Source organism: Taudactylus pleione, unplaced genomic scaffold (genome assembly GCF_031769625.1).
Source record: "Taudactylus pleione unplaced genomic scaffold, aTauple2 ptg000555l, whole genome shotgun sequence".
In the NCBI taxonomy this organism is placed as follows: Eukaryota; Metazoa; Chordata; class Amphibia; order Anura; family Myobatrachidae; genus Taudactylus; species Taudactylus pleione.
In genome coordinates this window covers 901,498-921,781 of record NW_028284957.1, presented here as the reverse complement: position 1 = coordinate 921,781, position 20,284 = coordinate 901,498, and the positions used below count along the sequence as shown (strand labels likewise).

Below are 20,284 nucleotides of genomic sequence, written 5' to 3'. Positions count from 1 at the left end.
GTTCTCATCGCCATCTACATTCAACATCCTCTTATATTCCCAGCTATTTGGAGAGACTCCAAGAAACCATTTCTGCTCTCCGCGTTTCACTGCACAAAGCCCGAAGTCAGCTTGTAAATTCCCCACCCACCACGGCGACATTAGCTGTCTCCTGCGTTACAGCACACAAGACTTTTTGTAATCACGTACAGGTAAGCTCTTCGATTTTGCTGGGTCAGGTATTATCCCATCTGATTCCACAAACAGAATTCCTGAAAACATGAGCTGTTGGGTGTACTTGAGGACTGGAGTTGAGAACGTGGAAGGCGGTGCGTTTCAGAAAACGGAGTTACTTACATTGCCGACTGTCATACGATGCTGCATTTTCGGACAAAGCAGCGGATCACAGAAGCCTGCATTGGGCGTCTATTCACCTAAGGCCCCTCCTGCACCCTTCGCATAATTTCGCACCGCGTACAAAGTCGCATCGGATGCGCAATGCTGTCCACCTCAAAATCAGCCCCTCAGATTGCTTTCTGCGCTTGTGCAGTAAATGCACCACGCCCGTACTCAAAAGCAAAGTGACAGCTGTCCCAGAAAGAGTTCCCTCTTAAATAACCGCGATACTGGAAACAGCGGTGATAACAGACGTAAGCTATCGGGCACTTGCCGTAAAAATATCAATAAGTAGGCCCCCCAACACTTTAAATTAAAAACAGGTCAAATAAACGTCCCTTCACTGCATTCTAAAACATTATAAGGTGGCTCAACCGATCGCTCCTGCGTTACTGAGCGCTAACTCTACAACGGACTGGAATGGTAGAAAATTGTATTAGCAAAGAATAAATAAAAGTAATTAGAAGCGTGCGTTTCATTTACATGCGGTTTTAGCAAATTAAACTAGGCAGATGCGTTAACGAGCCCCAGCAGAGAGAGGTTTTCAGCCCTTGTACCTGTACATTTCGCTCTGTTACAAGTAGCCGTCTTATGTAATGTTTCAGTCCTGCCACAAAATTATTATGTAACCGGTGAACATTTGTTTGGTTACTACACCCCATATACTGTCCCTTCAGGTCCGGGCCATGGAGCAATCTTGCAGGATAGGGGAATGTAAAAGAGGAGCCTCAACCAAAAGTCTCAATGAGTAAACAAATTAACCTCTTATTAGAAAACATGGCTTGTAAGAAAGTAATTTTTTCGGTAATCAAAGTCCAGTTGTCATATTGTGTAGGTAGATTGTCACAGATCTCGCCAGGCCAAGCGTTCATGTCCGCGGGTGATGGCGAAATTGTATTCATTATCAACAGTCTTTTGTTAAGAATCCTGGGGTCTATGTTCTAAGCCTTAGAGAGAGATAAAGTGGATGAAGAAAGTACCAACTAATCAGCTCCCAACAGTCACAAGTTGTGTTTGAAAAATTATAGCTATAAGCCGATTAGTTGCTACTCTCTCTCCAAGGTTTAGTACATAAGATCCCCATATAATGTATACAGGATACAAATTCAAAGCATATCCTGTCTAAGTCTCCCGACCCCCTGAAGATGGAACTCAGGTCAACCGCCAGCTGTGCCCCAACACCGGCTCAATTTAAATATGATCGCTCGGCCTTCATTAATTCTGCAATGGATAAAAACAAAATATTGCTATTCTGCATCCTTTTGTCAGTGACTTTGCCAAGCAATGATATTTTTTTTGCACAGCAGAGAGAGTAGCAGGAGTATACGGAATCGGTATGATTTACCGCCAGACGCTTGTCCGGCGGTTGGAATTCCGACAGCGGCTGCCGGACATGGGTGAAAATCCCGATCGTCCCTAAGGTAAGTATTCGCTAACATAACCTCCGCCCCCCTAACCCTCCTTAGGGGTGCCTAACCCTAATCCCCTCTACCCCGCCGCCTAAACGTAAATCCACCGGGGGGTGCCTAACCCTAACCCTCCCCTAACCTCCCGGGGGGTTGCCTAACCCTAACTCCCCCCCCGGGAGCCCTAAACCTAAACCCGCGGCTGTCCGCGCCCGACATCACTTTGATCGGGATGCCGGGCGCCGGTCTACCAGCGTCAGCAAATTGACAGGCGTCTAAATTTAGACACCTGTCATTTAACCCTCACCGGGATAAAGCAGTCGGGAAGCCGGCTGTCGGGATTAGGTCCGCCGGTTTACCGACTGCATACCGATTATACAGACCCTACATGAAGGCTAGAGGTGTAGTCCCACTTTCTCCACGATACTTACACTGCTAGATACAGTACCTTAGGGATATGTAATCTTTGTGACTTGTCAGGTCTAGTTGTCCTTTTATTACAACTTGCTTAAAGTCAACAAAAACTATGAGAACCTTTGAATTCATCTAGTTGGTTGGGACAATGATTTTTTCATAACAACACAGAGGGAAATCATGATTAATTAATGGCGGCCACACACATGCAGATCTGGTTGGCCAAATTACCCTTCCACCCAAACTCGGGAAGGTCAGGATTTGATCTGTAAGTGCAGTAAATTGGATCATCCGATGACCTCCATCAGCAGGGGAGGGAGGACTGATGAACGATGGCCTACCGCTATTCACCATTTTTACACTAGTTTAAAGATGTGAAATTTGCACCCATTTTGGACCCATTGCATCCTGAACAATTCTAACTATTATATTTGATTTAATAGAGGCATTACTGTTGCAAGCTTTTGCATAGGCTTGAAGGTTTAGCAAGATGTCTGCAGGCCTCTATACAGAATAGTAAGGAAAGGGTTGGATTGGACACCTGCACAATGGAAAGGATCCTCAACGGACCTATTAGCTAAAAGTCAGAAATCTGCAGCAACTCGGTGGGGCGACTCCTTTAAATACTACTGATTCTGAAGAGCAGTTCTGCATTGCATAGAAAAATAATTAAAAAAAATTGAGTGGGGGGGGGGGGGGGGAGCAGAAACTAGGGCGTGAGTGGGGGTACTTGAGTGGGTGAGAGAGGACAAAACCTCAGTGTAATGCCGTTCCTCTTTATAAAGTTTTGCTTGCGTAACTATTTGCTTTTTGCCTAACAAGACTGGGTTGAACACATTTTAACATTAAAGTATTAATTAAAAAAAAAAAAAAAAAAGTTGTATATAGGCCCTGTTGCCATCGCTATATGTATTATGCCAATGAGGTATTAAAATGATGGTTCTTAAAAAATAAAAATCTGAAATATATTTTTATTTTTAACCCCATGATAACGAGGAGTCATCCCTTCGTCAACCCTATGGGAGAGGAGTGTGTAATAAAACAGTCCATGTACAATGCATCTTGCAGGCCATCGTAACCAGATATCAGCTTCCATCAGCTTGGCTACATAAGTGTTAAAAAAAAAAAAATTGGATTTGGTGGATATGGTTAAAGCCGGTCTTACACAAAGCTGGTTTTGGCTGAGTCACTGAAGTCGCTTTAAGACACACCCTAAGTAAACGGATTTTATGGGGAGAAGAAACGGCGCGTTTGGTTTTCGTTATGAATCCCAAGCTGTGACTCCGGATGTTGGGCCAGCTAAGGTTTAAAGAGCTTTGATGAATCTGCTCTCCAAGTATGCAGCAGTAATCAGCACCTCTCTCTGCCCGGTGCTCTCCTCCTCCTCCTCCTCCACCAGACTTGTGACAAACAGGTAATATATGATTTCAGAGGTCGGGGAACAAGGCTCAGAGCTACTGACAAGGCACAGGACGGACAGGAGAGGCTTTAGATTAGTAACAGGAGGAAAAGTGGGGTCCTGCTGTTAGGGAGGCGGGGAGACCCCCAGAAACTCTACATACTTTTCTAATGAGAAGTTTCAAGAGTTTTAAAGGAGAAGGATACCCTTTATTTTAAATGCTGTACCTTCTATATATACACAGAAGTTATTACACGTTATATTGCACCAGAAATTTCCGCTGCGCTACACAAATAAGATAACTTTCTGAGGGTTCATCGGCTCCTGCTACCGCGAAGTTTACAGACTCATTTCTGTACCCCAGGCAGACAGAAGAGCCAATCTGTGCAGAAGCCGCTCATGTCGGTATGGGGACAATGGGACGGGACCCACATGAATATTATTATTATAGTTTACTTATATAGCGCACCATATTATGCAGCGCTGTACAGAGAGAATGTATGTGTCATTCACATCGGCCCCTCGTCCCACTAAGGCTGAGAGTCTACGGGGGAGATTCTCCTAAAGAGAACAAGCAACCTATCAGATTTTAGCTATCATATTATAAAACGCACTAGCTAGAATCTGATTGGTTGATATACGCGACAACTCTATTCTAATCTTTCGAAAGTTTTATAAATCTACCCCAATTCCCCATTACACATCCACTAGTTCTCAGGAATTTAACTCAATACCCCATGACTGCGAGGCAACAATGCTGACCACTGCGCCACCATGCTGCACATACAAACTCTATCCAGCAACTTTGACCACTGTGCCAGCATGCTATCCCTATAACTTGGGCATAAGCTTTAATCACTGTATCATTTAAGTTCCCAGACATTGCATTGTGACCACACAGTGGGGTCAATCCAATTAGGTGCGAATTGCCAGTTGCTATTTTCACTTCGAATTCGCATAGCGAATTCATTTTGCAATCCAATTAGCGACTCGCACTGAACCAGTCAGACTGAATCCGCAACTTTCCACTCGCACCTCCCTGAGGATTAGAGATGGAAAAGAAAATCTTTATATTAAGGTTAAAATGTCGGGATACTGTGCTGAACCCCTTTGGACACCCCCCTAATGACTAATTAGGCAATAGGAAGTTTCCAATTAGCTTAATTAGTCCAATAATTACAAGTCATTTTTGGGGGTTACAAAAAAAAACACAAAAAAAATCAAATTAGTCCAAAATCTACTTTTTTCGTTAGTTTAGGCACCCCACATTTAATTCCAATAATTTTTTAGTTGAAAAATTACTGTTTTTATAGATTTTTTTTTATTTTTCAAGGTGCCCTCAAAACACCCTTTTTTCCTACTTTTTTTTTTGCATTTTTCGTTTAATTTGTTTCAGATTAAAAGGAAAAAAGTTTTGGTCTATCATTTTCTTGCATTTAAAAAACACAAAACACACAAATCAGCCATTTGACACCATTTAAAAACCTACAGTACCTTCCTAGTGCTCACAAACAGCCTTCTATACAGTTCTGCTAACGAAATGATCCATTTTGGGGGGTCCAGGACGGTCTCCCCACATTTTCATGCATTTCTCTCACATCTCATTTGGCAGTCAATTCACACCCCCTCCGCTGCGAGTACTGCGAATAGGATTAATTGGATTGGAGAATTCTCGGGAGCGCGCTTCGACGTGAAGTCTGCGAGTTTCAAGAAACAAACCTGCTACTCGCCATTCGCACCTAACTGGATTGACCCCAGCGTATCAGAGAGGATTCTACAACTACCCGGGAACTTATTACAATTAATTCATGTTGGGGATGATTGTTGACACATTTAATTTGAGTCACACATATAAATTAATCACTCTCATAATAAAGATCAAAGGAGATATTCGTTTTAAATCAATATTCACATTTACATGACAGCTGAAGGCAACAGAGGTGGTCAATTTTTTTTTTTTTACATGGTCAAAAACATCTCTTTAATGTTTGAAGCCTTCATAAGAACACCAGAAAGTTAATAAGGAACAGGAATGTAACGTAGGTGAAGGCTACACAGCTCCAGCTGACAATCCCTCATCTCACTGAACAATCCCGTCAGAGGTGTGCCGACCCGGTAGGCATTTACTTCTTCCGGTGGTATAAAGCAAACGTATTCTAGGAAGTGACCGTGGTCAGTAAAAATGTACATATAACAGTTTCAACGATAAATCATAGACCAAAACTGAACGGAAAAATAGCAGCTTCATGGTCTGTGTTTTGGCCATACCGATGAATTCAAATAAAAAAGCAAAAAACAAAAAACAGCTACACGCTAGTAGAGACATCAACTCACTGGGAAGCGCTAAAAATAGAGACGTCCTGTAGCCGATATAAAGAGACGTTTAATCACAGAAAAGCGCTAAAAATACGTATATTAGCATAAGCATCCTTTGATGTTCCGGCAGGCTGTTTACGGGACAAAAAGGGGGCAAAAAATTCTGAGTAGAGGCCAAGGTGGTTGTGTACGGTCACCAAGGTATGGGTCCAACTGATGTGCGTAGCTCACGGTCTGCCGGGAAATACAATCATTTATTTGTATTGCACGGGGGTCCATTCAGGAAGCTCCACAGGATTCAAAGAATGAATACAGTATGTAAGAATGTGTACTAGCAAACAACATGTTTGTTAACCAGAAAATCACAATTATAATCTAAAAATATTAAAGCAGCAGCAACTCAGACAGGAACAATTGCACAAGGGTTACAGGAACCGTTCGGCTGACGTGACACTAGAAAAAGGACATTTCGGACATCAGGCCGTGATCGGCGGGTCACGCCTCTTTCCTGCCGCGGCTCGCGTTTTCAGCAGGCTTTTAGCTAGTATACAGCGAGACACAACTAGTAACCGTATTACACAAAGACTCGTCCTCCAACCGCTGGACACGTTACATTATTCACGCCTAAGACTTGTGCAAAACTGCTCCGCAGCATTTGGCTGCCAGTCATGAAGTGTTCTCTGAAAGGTAAAATTGCCTGAGGGTGCCTGCAAGCCAGCATTCGTCCATAGAGTCTGAGGGCGCAATGTGATGGCAAAGGCGACGGGGGACCCTGCCACCAGTCTCCCGGTTACAGGTGCCGCCGTCAGTCTCCCGGTTACAGGCTGCCGATGTTGGGGAAACTCTTCAGCTTCTCGGGGAAGTCGTCTTTGTAGAGTACAGGATCTGCACGATGTTCCACCACCTTCAGGGGCATAGTGCCGAACACGGTGGCAAATTTATTAATGCATTCTGACCTGTAGGTTGATGGGAGCAGAGAACACACAAAACTATTTATGACAGGAACCAGCAAATAATCATTTTATTTATATTGTATTTCAGCATCATACAGAATTTTTGTGCGCAACAGCGCCCCTATTTCGGTTCCCAATACTTTGTGAGATGTCTAGTACCTGCAACTGATACAGGCTTTCTGATACACACTGATATACAGCGATACACACTGATATACACATATACACACTGATATACACACACTGAATGTGACCTATAATTTATGTAGAATTGTAGCTTTTGCTTTGCTCCCAACTCATAATCCTCCCCAATGGCTGCTCTGACAGACAGAGAAACAGCCAATGTACGGAACACAACCGCCTTTGGTACAGGGAGGATTCCCCCGCACCCCAGCATGACGGAAAGCCGTCTGCATAATATTTGGAACAGAGCTTTCACGGTTGAAGTGTGAGATATTTTGCCCAGTCTCCCAGAGAAAGCCATCTGCTCCAGCTCTCTTATCTGCAGGAGATCCATCTCCAGTCACACGTACAGGAGAGATCATTACTCTGCGCACATGACACTCTCCTGGCCGCCGTGCAACCCCTTAAATCTCCGACCCGTCCCTGGATCATTGCTCATTGAGCCTCGAGCACACGCAGCTCCAGGGGATGAGTGAACCTGCATTTCTGCTAGATGTGCAAAGTAGTATGAAATGTTCCACAGGCTCCCTGCTGCCTCTCACAGATCCCTCATACCGCAATGTGCGCTACCCAGTGGCCAGGCATCATTTTCTGCGCGATAAAAATACTCTTTATCCACTTTTTTGTGTCCCTAAATATGGTGCAAACATGAGGGAAAAACCTCTGGTGCCTCACCCTCCGCCTCAGCTATGACCCCTTACGCGCCTCACCCTCCGCCTCAGCTATGACCCCTCACACTCCGCCTCAGCTATGACCCCTCACACTCCGCCTCAGCTATGACCCCTCACACTCCGCCTCAGCTATGACCCCTCACACTCCGCCTCAGCTATGACCTCTCACGCGCGTCACACTCCGCCTCAGCTATGACCCCCTCACGCTCCGCCTCAGCTATGACCCCTCACGCTCCGCCTCAGCTATGACCCCTCACGCTCCGCCTCAGCTATGACCCCTCACACTCCGCCTCAGCTATGACCCCTCACACTCCGCCTCAGCTATGACCCCCCCCTCACACGCGTCACACTCCACCTCAGCTAAGACCCCTCACACTCCGCCTCAGCTATGACCCCTCACACTCCGCCTCAGCTATGACCCCTCACGCGCGTCACACTCCGCCTCAGCTATGACACCAATCCCCCCCCTAACGCGCGTCACACTCCGCCTCAGCTATGACCCCTCACGCTCCGCCTCAGCTATGACCCCTCACGCTCCGCCTCAGCTATGACCCCTCACGCTCCGCCTCAGCTATGACCCCTCACGCTCCGCCTCAGCTATGACCTCCCCCCTCACGCGCCTCAGCTATGACCTCCCCCCTCACACTCCGCCTCAGCTATGACCCCCTCACATGTCTCACACTCCGCCTCAGCTATGACCCCCTCACATGTCTCACACTCCGCCTCAGCTATGACCCCTCACGCGTCTCACACTCCGCCTCAGCTATGACCCCTCACGCATCTCACACTCCGCCTCAGCTATGACCCTTCGCGTGTCTATCTAGGCTATGACCCCCTCATGTGTCTCTCTCAGCTATGACCTCCTCATGTGTCTATCTCAGCTATGACCCCTCTCGCGTCTCTCTCAGCTATGACCCCCTCACGCGTCTCTCTCAGCTATGACAAGCTAGTGTCTTCCGGTGTCCTACAAAACGTACGTCATTATGGAATGCCCATGTAGTTTACAAATAAACACTTAATTATGATGTCATCATATGAACAAACTAGAAATTGTATCTCTGGAAATTTGTTTTTATTTTGATGTGAGAATACGTCGCAGGAGGAGACAAAAGGACAACGCTCTCGTTTGTACGATCGCGTCCCCTCATCGTGGTGCGCTGGGCGCTGCCTGAGAACCGGCGTGCTTTATTTCTCTCTACAGCCGCCTAACACTAGATAATGAGCACTAAAACTATATGGATGGAGTAAAGGATAGTATAGGAAGCCCACTGTAAGCAAACAGTGGCTGCAGCCCCCTTATCCCAGCTGGACAGGCCATTGGGACGGAAGGGGCCCATTTATCACTAAATATTTGCGGCTTATTCCCCGAAGACACCTATATTCGGGGGAAAGCCACAAATATTTAGCATCCCCTGAATGTTTTATGGAGGCATCGCAGCAGATCTCTCAGATATCCGCTACAGGCTATGGGCTACACATCACACAGCTAGCCAGGAGGGCATTCCATAGGCACCTACAGGTGTGGTCAGGAGACCGCACAAGCGCAGGATTCTCGGCACAGAAGTCCCTGTCCGCGCTTTCTCATACATCCCTGCGCTGTGATCGCATCCTGCAACGCCATCACGGCCACTAAGATCAGGACCAGGTGGCATTGCAAATGCTATGATTACTAGATGGGCCACATACACAAACACATACAAGGATTTGCCAGCTGTAGGGGCAGATAAGGGGTTAACCTGACAGGCCAGGCAGCCGGCAAGAGACCTGCACAGGGGATACACATACTATCATTCCCTCCTCTGTGTCTTCCAATCCTCCCCAAATTCCTGCCATTCCTGGAGCTGTGTGCCTGACAGAGCATCAGGAGAGCAATCAGCCCTGAACCCCAGGCTCTAGATCAGGTCTGGATAGCGGCACTGCAGGCACATGGGCAAAGATTAAGTCCTCCTAAACTCCCATGTGGTTGAAGCAGTCATTTAATCTCTTAACCCCCTCAGAGCGAGGCGTTTCTACAGCATCTGCCTGCCCAGCCATTCCTCCCAGAGCAGCAAAAGCTCCCAAACCTTCCTGCAGGTTTATCCCCAGCTATGATCTGATTACTGCAAGCTGAATACACATATTTATACTATGGGGGGGGGTAGAATTCAATTATCCGGGTGTAAATTTTCCACGGGCTAATTGATCCCCTGGCGCTAGTCAATTAGCCCCAAAGGCTGCACTTAACAGGGATTTGTTTTCAGGTCCCATCAGAAAGCGCGTTAACGAGCGCCGCAACCTTGTTAGCGCATAGGTCTGTGAACTTATAATGGATTTATGTGTTTTAACGCCAGTTGACACGTTAATTTAACGGGTGTTACAAAGGAGCTCGGATGAAAAAGGGGGCTGGACTTAAATAGGCCCAGGTAGTAAAGCCCAGGCCTTCCACCCTTTTTCACTCCCGTTAAAATAACGGGGCAAATTGAATTCGCCTCTATGCCTTTGGCGATAAACAAACTTACAACATATAATGTGAAATGGCAAAACAAAAGTGGAGCTCATAGATTGAGCAATGGGGGAGGGGTCATTTAAAAATGGCCCCTTTATAACACGCAGGCGTGTCTGTGTGACATATTGGGGGCTTAAAGGAAGGTGCTGGTCCACAACAGCAAAAATATCGCCACAACCTCTTTATTGCTTTATTTATTTACCCCAATGATTGAACAACTTTGGTTTATGTGGTTATACTGTATGGGCGCTTGACAGATTATTTTGGGGAACTATAAGGGCTCTGTAGAAAACTTCTGAAATGATATTATAGTTTATTACCAATTATCTATTTAGCGCGCACATATTCTGTAGCACTTTACACTGAATATTTTTCTCCGTCACATCAGTCCCTGCCCCAGTGGAGCTTGCAATCTAGATTTTCTCCGAATCCAATTATCCTACCAGTAGTATGTTTTTTTCGGATTGTGGGAGGAAACCATCGCACCCACATTAACTCGGGAAGGACATACAAACTCCATACTGATAGGGTCTTGGTGAGAAAGGAACCAAAGACTTCAGTGCTGTGAGATAATGCTAACCACTACACCAACTGTGCAGCCCAAAATGCAATGTTCTGTATTTGCACTCTGTTCTGCAAATCAGAGAGGGGGATGTTTGCCCCCTCAGACCTAGGCAGAGAGGAGGGGGCCAATGAATATTTAAAGCAACGTCAGCTGGGAAATAAAATGACAGTAGAGAGGAGTAGAATATGACATTCATCCCTAAAGTACAATGAACCATCACCTAACTTGCTACAGTGACAAGAAAATTAAATGGACTCTTTCAAAACACCTATCCAGACACATTAATATATTTCAGGATGCTTTGCAGATATGTACCAGTAATTACAGGGCAGCACCAGAGCTACTTACCTTTCCACCATGTGTGTCTGATCCAGCGACAGCCCGTCGATCGCTGTACACTCGGGACATTTAAACTTTTTGCGCGGAGTAACCTGTAGGCATGATGGGAAAGGGAACAATTGTTTACTGAATATTTCTTTGCTAAAAAAAAAAATATCGGCCGCCCATTGAAGGCTATTCGGATTGGGTAGCTCAGCGCTAAGCCAGGGACCCAAGGAAAACAGACAGCAGGATTTGCATGCCCCCCCGCTGTGCATAGAGAGAATTGGTGATGACAAAGCCCTTTAATTCTCTTTTAATGACTTCTCACACCGCCAAGGTCCCTGTCTAAATATCATTTGCTCGTGTGGAGTTTTCCCAACTCTCTGCGGCTTCTGTGTAACCTTCACCTAACACAACAGGCCGGCTGAGTTCTCCCCTTACCAGCATCAGCACGGAGTAATCCCTGAGAGATGAATACCGACAGCCCTTTGGTCCTTTAAACCATTCGCATGAAGTGTCAGGAGCCAAGGGTCACCCACCTAAACTGCCGCTTACAAGCGAAGGGATGCCCGCAACAGCACCCGGATGATTCAGGCTGCCGATGACACCACGGGAAATGAATGTGTGAAGGACTGAAGATCAAAAGGAAGGCCGCTATTCACCAAGATACCCCGGTAATGCCGGGGGATTGGGGAAGATGATTGCAAGATCACTTTTAAATTAACATTCACGAGGGGTGAAATTTGTAATTAACATTCCTCTAGTCAGCTGTCTCTGGGCAGACAGATGGTCTTCTATATAGGGCACCCAGTGATTCCACTCCTAACACCTGACAATGGTTGTTCTTGGCGACTGCAGAACCCTGCTCAGAAACAGACCAGAGCTGCGTTAAACTGCGAAGACGTCAACAAGTGAAAATGAGAGCAGGTCAGGGCACAAAAGCTTAAAGGACAGTCCCTATCTGGGAGTTATAGCATGGAGCGTGGTGATCTGCGCAATATGGAAAGCAGAATCTGTGCGGTGCCTAGCCCTGTGATAGAAGACGGGAGCTTTAAACATTATTAATCTCCTAAAAACAAAAGCGCAACGTTACAACCGTTGGCTAGCGCCGTAGCTCAGCAGATGCTGGAGAGCCTCATGTATCAATAAGTGAATGGATTCACCTTTATTGGAGCTTTCCCAGTCACGTTGGCCACCAAGAAATTCATAGCAATGTCTTCGCAATTCATATGGGCGTCCACCCAGTTCTTGATGTCTCCTGGCATTTTGTAGGTGTACAGGTAATTAAAATACTGCCGGGAAAAGCAGGGCAAAGAGGAAGAATAAATGCTCGGGGGGTTAGGCTGTCGGCAATATTTAATTAAAAAAAATTAAATATACAATCAAAAAAATCTATATTTTATTTTCAAGCATTTTACAGTCAACAAAACAGGGAAAGCGTTATAAGCATTCAGCGTAAAGGAGGGCCAGGGCCAGCAGTAAATGCCCAAAAATGAAACACACTTAAGGCAATAATGCTAAAGATTACTACTACAAAACAAAATGTATCTCCTCTAAATTATAATGATATTCTGAATTACCAAGGAATCCCTTGACTACATGAAGCAGGAATGGGCAACAGACAGGCACTGGGGCCACATGCGGCCCGACCGAGCTTTCACCTGCGCCCCCTAATTCCTTCCTGTCTTAGTGTCAGATCTGTACGTTATACCTTGAAATAGTTGTGTTAAAGGTATGTAGACAAGAAGTCGGCAGTCGAAAATGCCGACCGTTGGCTTCCCAACTGTAAAATCCTGGCATGGGTGTAATGATAGGCGTCGAAATCCCCACGCCTATCATTATCCGCCCGCCGAAATACCGACGCCCGGCATTATGATCAAAGTAAAGCCGGGCGTCGCGAGTGGACAGCCGCTGGGGGGGGGGGGGGGGTTTGGGTTTAGGGGCTCCCTGGGGGACTTAGGGTTAGGCACTCCTCCGGGAGGGTGAGGGTTAGGCATCCACCCTGGAGGTTAGATTTAGAATGTGGGGAGGGTGGGTTAGGTTTAGACACCCCTTGTTAGGGCTAGGCACCCCTAAGGGAGGGTTAGGGTTGGGGAGGGGGGGTGGTTGGGGGAGAGCGATAATGTACTTAACTGCCCTGTCAGGATCTGCGCTGTTCGAGCTGCCGGCGTCGGGATTTCAACCGCCGGGCTCACGTCCGGCGGCCATACATACCGATCTCGTGTTAAAAGCATGATTATATGTTAATATACATCAGTTTGTATTTGATTGATTAAAAGTTACGTTCTACCATATTACTGAGAATAAGGATACCGTGCTGCTTTTTTAAAGGTTAAAGAGCCGCCCCTACCGATTGCCTATCACCAGCATGGCCGCAGGGAGGATGGTGGTCTGTATAAGTCACTGGTTTTGCTGAAGTGATTAAACAACAACTGGAGGATTATGATCCATGACAGCCGATCTAACAGATGCTTTTTACAGGAGTTTGTAGTTATCTTAGCGGCAACTGTACATACTAACACTATGAGCATTTCTTGAAGGCGTAGTGCCCATTTAAAGATCTCTTCAAGTCAATTTAAACATACAGTCAAATAAATGTGCGGGGGACAAGAGTACAAAGTGTACTTACTCTAACCCCACGCATTTCACTGCCAAGTACCATTTCCCTGATACTGTGCATTTACCAACTTCCCTGCGCGAACGCAGGAATTGTGTCACATCACTCTGGGAACGACTTAGTGCATAGTAACTAAGCGACTAATGTAAAGAGAAACACTGGCCCTGGCTATGCACAATTCTTATCCAGTTGTGACACATATCAGGTTATCAAAAAGTTACTACGACCTCGACATTAGTGCTTAGGTTGCAACCCAGGAACCAGCCCATTGTAGGATTTTATGTATTACATCTAGTCTGTGTGTTACTAGGTCTGGGCTGACACTGAGCTGTCAGACACTATAATACCATACAAGCGTCTGTAATTACCTTGTGATAGAACGCTGCCCCAGTCAGGACCATAGACACCTCGTTCGTCCACTCTGACTCGTATTTCCACTTGCTCATCTCGTGGTCCCACAGGTGCAGGCGTCCTGGGTATCCCACCAGCCGGTCAGGAAACTCTCGCCATACCTTTATAATAAATAAAATCACTCAACAACAGCTGCCAATCAGAGGACGACCTACGAGAAGTCACCTGTCCCCAGCAAGCAGCGTGGACAATTACTAGCGGCTGGTGATGGATCAAATTTGGGTGTAGAATGTTATAATCAGGGCACCAAGTCAGTGATTGTAATTGAGTAGCTATAATGAGCCTCACCCCACCCCACCCCACCCCACCCCCAAAGAACGACCTCGTAGCAGCTTCTACCAGCTTCACAGCGATCACTGCCCAATGACTAGAGCGCGCGCCCCACCTTGCACCAGACATAGCTCTGCCCTGCCTAAGAAATGGAGAGACATCAGCGATGCACTGGAGATACTGCTGGACAAGGAGAAACAGGCAGAGCCCTGGCAAACGCCCTGGGACTCGGAGTACGTCTGAGTAAGAGGGGGTGTTGTGAAGGATTTGTTACGCTGTCGCAGACAGACGTGTCACCCCCAGAGTCTGCAGCTGGATACAATCAGACCCCCATCTCCGACACCTCATCCATAACCCCGCTGCTGACAAGAGGATGAAAACTACAGGAAAATGAGAACAGGCTGGGTGATCATTAGCAGCACCCCGAAATGTTCAACATGCTACTGGCTACATTAAAAGAGCTCTGATTTACAGTCTCGGAGCAGAACAAGGAAAAGGTCAGACGATACGTTCGGATGAAGAATGAGGGAACGGCCGGGGACAGAATAACCCTTCGCACAAGACTGAACTGGGAAAACATAGAGCCACATAAGCAGTCCTGGTACCGCAGACACACCGCCATGGTAACGAAGAACACCCATTCTAATCACACATAAACCATGCTCTGACACAATTTGCGGTGACTTTTGCGCCTCGAATGTACGAGTAAAAATTTGGTTGAAAAAAAAAAAAATCTCTTCAGTGAGCGTTTCTGAACCACAAAAAGTTACGTCCAAAACACAACATATCCGTGTTTGACGTTACAAATATGTATCACAGAGTAAAACACACAACAAATCTCTGTCGCCTCCTTGTCACCTGTAATCAGGGAATTACCTGCAGCAGTAAGAAAGGGGAAAAATTGCTAACCCCACAATAACTATACTAAAAAGGAGACAACAGCGCTGGTATTATAATTATTCAACAAAATAAATACAGTTTATTATAATATTATCTAGTGTGGTACCACTTGAAACAAATGTAAGAACAATAGTACATACGGGTTGTAGTAAATATACCGACGGCTGGGAAGTCCCAACGTCGAAATCCCAACTTGGGACTGTTAGCTCTTAGCCGCGGCGAGGGAGTGGGGGTGGGTTGAGGGTTAGCTTCAGGCACCCCCCCGGGACGGTTAGGCTGTGGAGAGGGGGGAAGTTAGGTACCACTGGGGGGAGGTTAGGGCTAGGTCCCCCCCACCAGGAGGGGTAGGTTTAGGGTGTGGGAAGGGGGGTTAGGTTTAGGCACCCCCGGGGAGACTTAGGGTTAGGCACCAGCCCGGGAGTTTTAGAATTAGGCACCATCAAGGGAGGGTCAGGGCTCGGGGAGGGAGAAGGGTAGGTTTAACTTACTTACCTTAGCCATCGGGATTCTTCATGTTCGGGCTTCTGGCGTCAGTATTTCACCCAGCGGCTATTCAGCCGCCAGGATTTCATACCCAACCCATACATACAGATCATAAAAATTAGCATATACAATACATTAAGGCTCTCATAGATCCATCTTGAATTAAAGATCTTATTGCAGTATAAACCTTGTATAAAATTAAGAGTTATGGTAGACTTACCTTTGTTAACTCTATTTCTTCGAAGTCCATTGGATCCACGGGGATACCATATGGTGTGTGTGGTTTGCGAGATCTGGGCACCAAATCAGTCAAAGCCTTAGCTCCCAGAATGCACCAGTCCTCCTCCACATATGCCCTGCCCCCAACCACAGGCAGACAGTTTTGTAAACAAGCCCAAGGAATGAGCAACTAAGAGGAGAAGGAAGAACAGAACATTCAAGAAACTCTCTCCCAGGAGATGAAGGAATCAGTGATCAAGAGATAAAATACCCAATGAGGCCAGGTGCGTCAGGGTGGGTGCCTTGTGGATCCTATGAACTACCAAGAAATAGAGTTAACAAGAGGTGAGTCTACCATAACTCTTAATTTCTTCCTCAGAGTCCATAGGCCGGGGATCCACATGGATACCATGGGGATGTCCCAAAGCAGTTTCCCCTAAGGGTGGGGACGCTCATGAGCAGAAAGGAGAATTAAATGCCCAAAGGAAGCATCCTGAGAGGCAAAGGTATCAAAGGTGTAGAACCTGAGAAAGGAGTGGACGGAAGACCACGTGGCCATCTTGTACAGTTGCTCAGCAGAGGCGCCACGTCAAACCGTCCTTGAGGGTCCCACAGACCGAGTAGAATGTGCTGTAACCCTGTTTGGAACAGGAAGATTAGCTTGCATGTTGGCCTGAGAGATTGTCATGCGGAGCCATCGAGCCAGAGACTGTTTGATAGTGGGCCAGCCTTGCTTGTGAAAGCCGTACAACACAAATGAGAGAATCTGATTTCCTAAAGGAATTAGTATGATCCACGTAGATCCAAAGACCACATCCTAGGAGGCTTCCCCTGCAGAGAGATCCGAGGACTGGAAGGCCGGAACCACAATCTCTTCATTCAAATTGAACTGGGATACCACTTTAGGGAGGTACCCAGCTCTAGTACAGAGGACAGCTCTGTCCAGCTGAAAGATCAAGAATGTGGAGCCACAGGAGAGCGCTGCCAAATAAGATACCCTGCGGGCAGAGGAGATAGCGAGGAGAAAGAACATCTTCGCTGTCAGCCACTTGAGGTCCACTGAGTCCAGAGGTTCAAACGGAGGAGACTGTAGAGCCCTTGAGAACCAAGGACCAATCCCACGAAGCCACCGGAGGGACAAAAGGATGTTGAAGGTGGAGAACAGGAATGTTCTAACATCAGGCAGGGGGCGATCCTTCGCTGGAACCAGATTGGCAGAGCAGAAACCTGAATTCTAAGGAAGGCCGAGGTCTAGGCCAGCACCCAGGAGACCCTAAAAACTGTAGGGTCATAGCCTCTGGGGGAGCACCACTGAAAATAAAACTGCCCTGAGCATCGCCTGGACCACAAAGCAAGAGAAACCCTTGGCTCTTAAGAGGGATGACTCAAGAGCCACGCCGTCAAAGTCAGACGAGGTAGGACCGGGTACAGGCAAGGACCCTGTGCTAGTAGATCCTGCCATAGAGGAAGTGGAAAAGGAGTGTCTATGGAGAGACACCGTAGGTCGGTGAGCCAATGTCACCTGGGTCAGACTGGGGCTATCAGTATCACTGTGCCGCCTTCTTGCTTGAACTTTCAGAGAACCCTCGGGAGGAGGGAGATCGGAGGAAAGAGGTATGCGAGATTGAAGTCCCACCTCACTGCTAGAGCGTCCATGAAGCAGGCTGAAGGGTCTCTGGTCCTGGACCCGTACCTGGGGACCTTGTGATTGTGACATGAGGCCATGAGGTCTGTCTGGCAGGCCCCATTTGTCCACCAGGAGTTGAAAGACATCCAGGTGGAGAAACCACTCTCTGGCGTGTTTGTCCTGACGGCTAAGGAAGTCCGCTTCCCAGTTGAGGACTACGGGGATGAACACTGCCGAGATTGCCGGGAGATGACATTCAGCCCAGATCAGGATATTTGCTACTTTCCGCATTGCTGCCCGACTTCGCGAGCCTCCCTGATGGTTCAGGTATGCTACTGCAGTCGCGTTGTTGGACTGGATTTGGACCGGGCCTGCCCCGGAGAAGGTTTTGCGCCCAAGTGAGTGCTCTGTACACTGCTCAAAGCTCCAGAATGTTTATGGGCAGGTGACTTTTCTGGGTTGTCCACCATCCCAAAAAAGGTATGATGACCGGTTAACGCGCCCCATCTGCGAAGGCTGGCATCTGTAGTGAGAAGTTCCCAATTTGGAATCCAGAAGGGACGACCCCTGTCCAGATGGGGCTTCTGAGTCCACCGTGAGAGGGAAAGCAGAACCTCAGAAGAGAGGAGGATCGTCTGGGAACAGATCAGATGATACTGCCCATTCCACCTGGAGAGAATCAGTTGTTGAAGGGGCCTTGGGTGGAACTGGGCGTATTCCACCATATCGAAGTTGGATACCATGGACCCCAGGACCTGTGAATAGATACCCTCTGATTGTGGAGCAAGTAACGCAAACGCAAGTGCAGTGCCAAAATTTTGTCCGCTGGCAGAAAGATCCTGTGTATTCAAGAATCCAGGAATGCCCACAGATGTACAATTCGCTGCGTTGGAGATGGGGAGGACTTTTTCCAAATGATAAGACAGCCGTGAGTCTGTAGGCAGTCCACGGTTAGCTGGAGATGACGATGTAACACAACCGGTGAATGTGCCAAGATTAAGAGGTCATCTAGGTATGGCAGGATTCTGACTCCCTGGCGCCTGAGGTGGGCCGCCATAACTGCCATTATTTTGGTAAAGACCCAAGGGGCTGTTGACAGACCAAAGGGCAGTGCTCGAAATTGGTAATGTTGCTGCAGGACAGCAAACCGTAGGAATTGTTGGTGGGTTGGAGTAAAAGGCACATGCAGGTATGCATCCTGAATGTCCACAGAAAACATGAAATAACCAGGCTCCAGTAAAGCATCCCGAGACCATTCATGTGTGGGGTTGCTTCTCAGCCAAGGGAGTGTGCTCACTCACAATTTTGTCTAAGAACACAGCAATGAATAAAGAATGGTACCAAAACATCCTCCAAGAACAACTTCTCCCAACAATCCAAGAACAGTTTGGTGACGAACAATGCCTTTTCCAGCATGATGGAGCACCTTGCCATAAGGCAAAATTGATAACTAAGTGGCTCGGGGAACAAAACATTTACATTTTGAGTCCATGGCCAGGAAACTGGCCAGACCTTAATCCCATTTAGAACTTGCGGTCAATCCTCAAGAGGCGGGTGGACAAACAAAATCCCACAAATTCTGAAAAACGCCAAGCATTGATTAGGTAAGAATGGGCGGTCATCAGTCAGTATGTGGCCCAGAAGTTGATTGACAGCATGCCAGGGTGAATTGCAGAGGTCTTGATAAAGAAGTGCCAACACTGCAAATTTTGACTCTCTGCATAAACTTAATGTAATTGTGAATAAAAGCCTTTGACACTTATGAAATGCTGGTAATATTACTTCAGTATACCATAGTAACATCTGACAAAAAGGTCTAAAAACACTGAAGCAGCAAACTTTGTGAAAACCAATAATTGTGTCAGTCTCAAAACTTTTGGCTATGGCTGTATATGTCAACAAATCATCTGATGGTAGAAACAGATGCAGATCGATGAATAGGGAAGAAAAGCCACAAAGTGTAGTATAAATAGAAATAAAAAGGCTTATTCCTTCGCATGAGAAGCCACAGAGGATGCGGGCCAATATACTGCAATGTCACATCTCCGGACAGCAATGGACAGACAGCGTGGAAGGCGGTAAGGGGCACAATTCCCACAGAACCACACAGTCTGGCAGCTGGCACCAACACTGCTATTGCCCAATTCACAAGGGGACTGTAAGGACTTCTAAGAACAAACCCCAAGCCTGTCCTGCTGGCTTCCAAAGAACAAATAGACTTCCCAGTGCATACTTTGCGTCTCACATCACAAGTACACAACTGGCACATTCGGCTCCCGTCCTCAAGGCGAAATAAAACAGATTTTTCTCGTTTTCCCTCCTTCCAGTGAACGGAAGTTTATTTTACGCATTCTCAATAAGCTAACACAGATAGCACAGGGCATCGCGGTTTTACGATTACAGCGGAACGCCACCTTCGGATTTGTTTCTCTACGTTAGCCTCAGATATAATCAAGGAATAAGCTCCGGTCTGCGCTAAGCTAATCACCAGAACAATACAAGTCTCTGAAGTCAGAGCTATCCTTTACTACTTGCCTGGAATCAGATACGATCACGCCAAGCTGGGCTTTCTCAGAAGTGGCCGCATCTGATATGAACAGTCAGAAACGCCCACCGGGCTACTGAGAGAAGATAATCTTCCAGCAGCCGCCAATCTCAGATGGACCTCC

At 46.8% G+C, this 20,284-nt stretch overlaps 1 protein-coding gene across 2 annotated transcripts in view; it reads right to left on the bottom strand.

The window, feature by feature from the left end:
- Window positions 1-5,410: 5,410 nt before the first annotated feature.
- Window positions 5,411-20,284, bottom strand: part of EXT2 (exostosin glycosyltransferase 2) — a 90,784-nt gene continuing 75,910 nt past the window's right edge. For both annotated transcript variants that reach the window (XM_088452629.1, XM_088452630.1), the window contains exons 11-14: window positions 14,074-14,217; window positions 12,252-12,380; window positions 11,116-11,198; window positions 5,411-6,866 (exon numbers count right to left, since the gene is read on the bottom strand). In XM_088452629.1, the coding sequence (XP_088308755.1) occupies window positions 6,728-6,866; window positions 11,116-11,198; window positions 12,252-12,380; window positions 14,074-14,217 (495 nt within the window). In that variant the 3' untranslated portion in view covers window positions 5,411-6,727. The remainder of the gene's footprint in view (window positions 6,867-11,115; window positions 11,199-12,251; window positions 12,381-14,073; window positions 14,218-20,284) is intronic.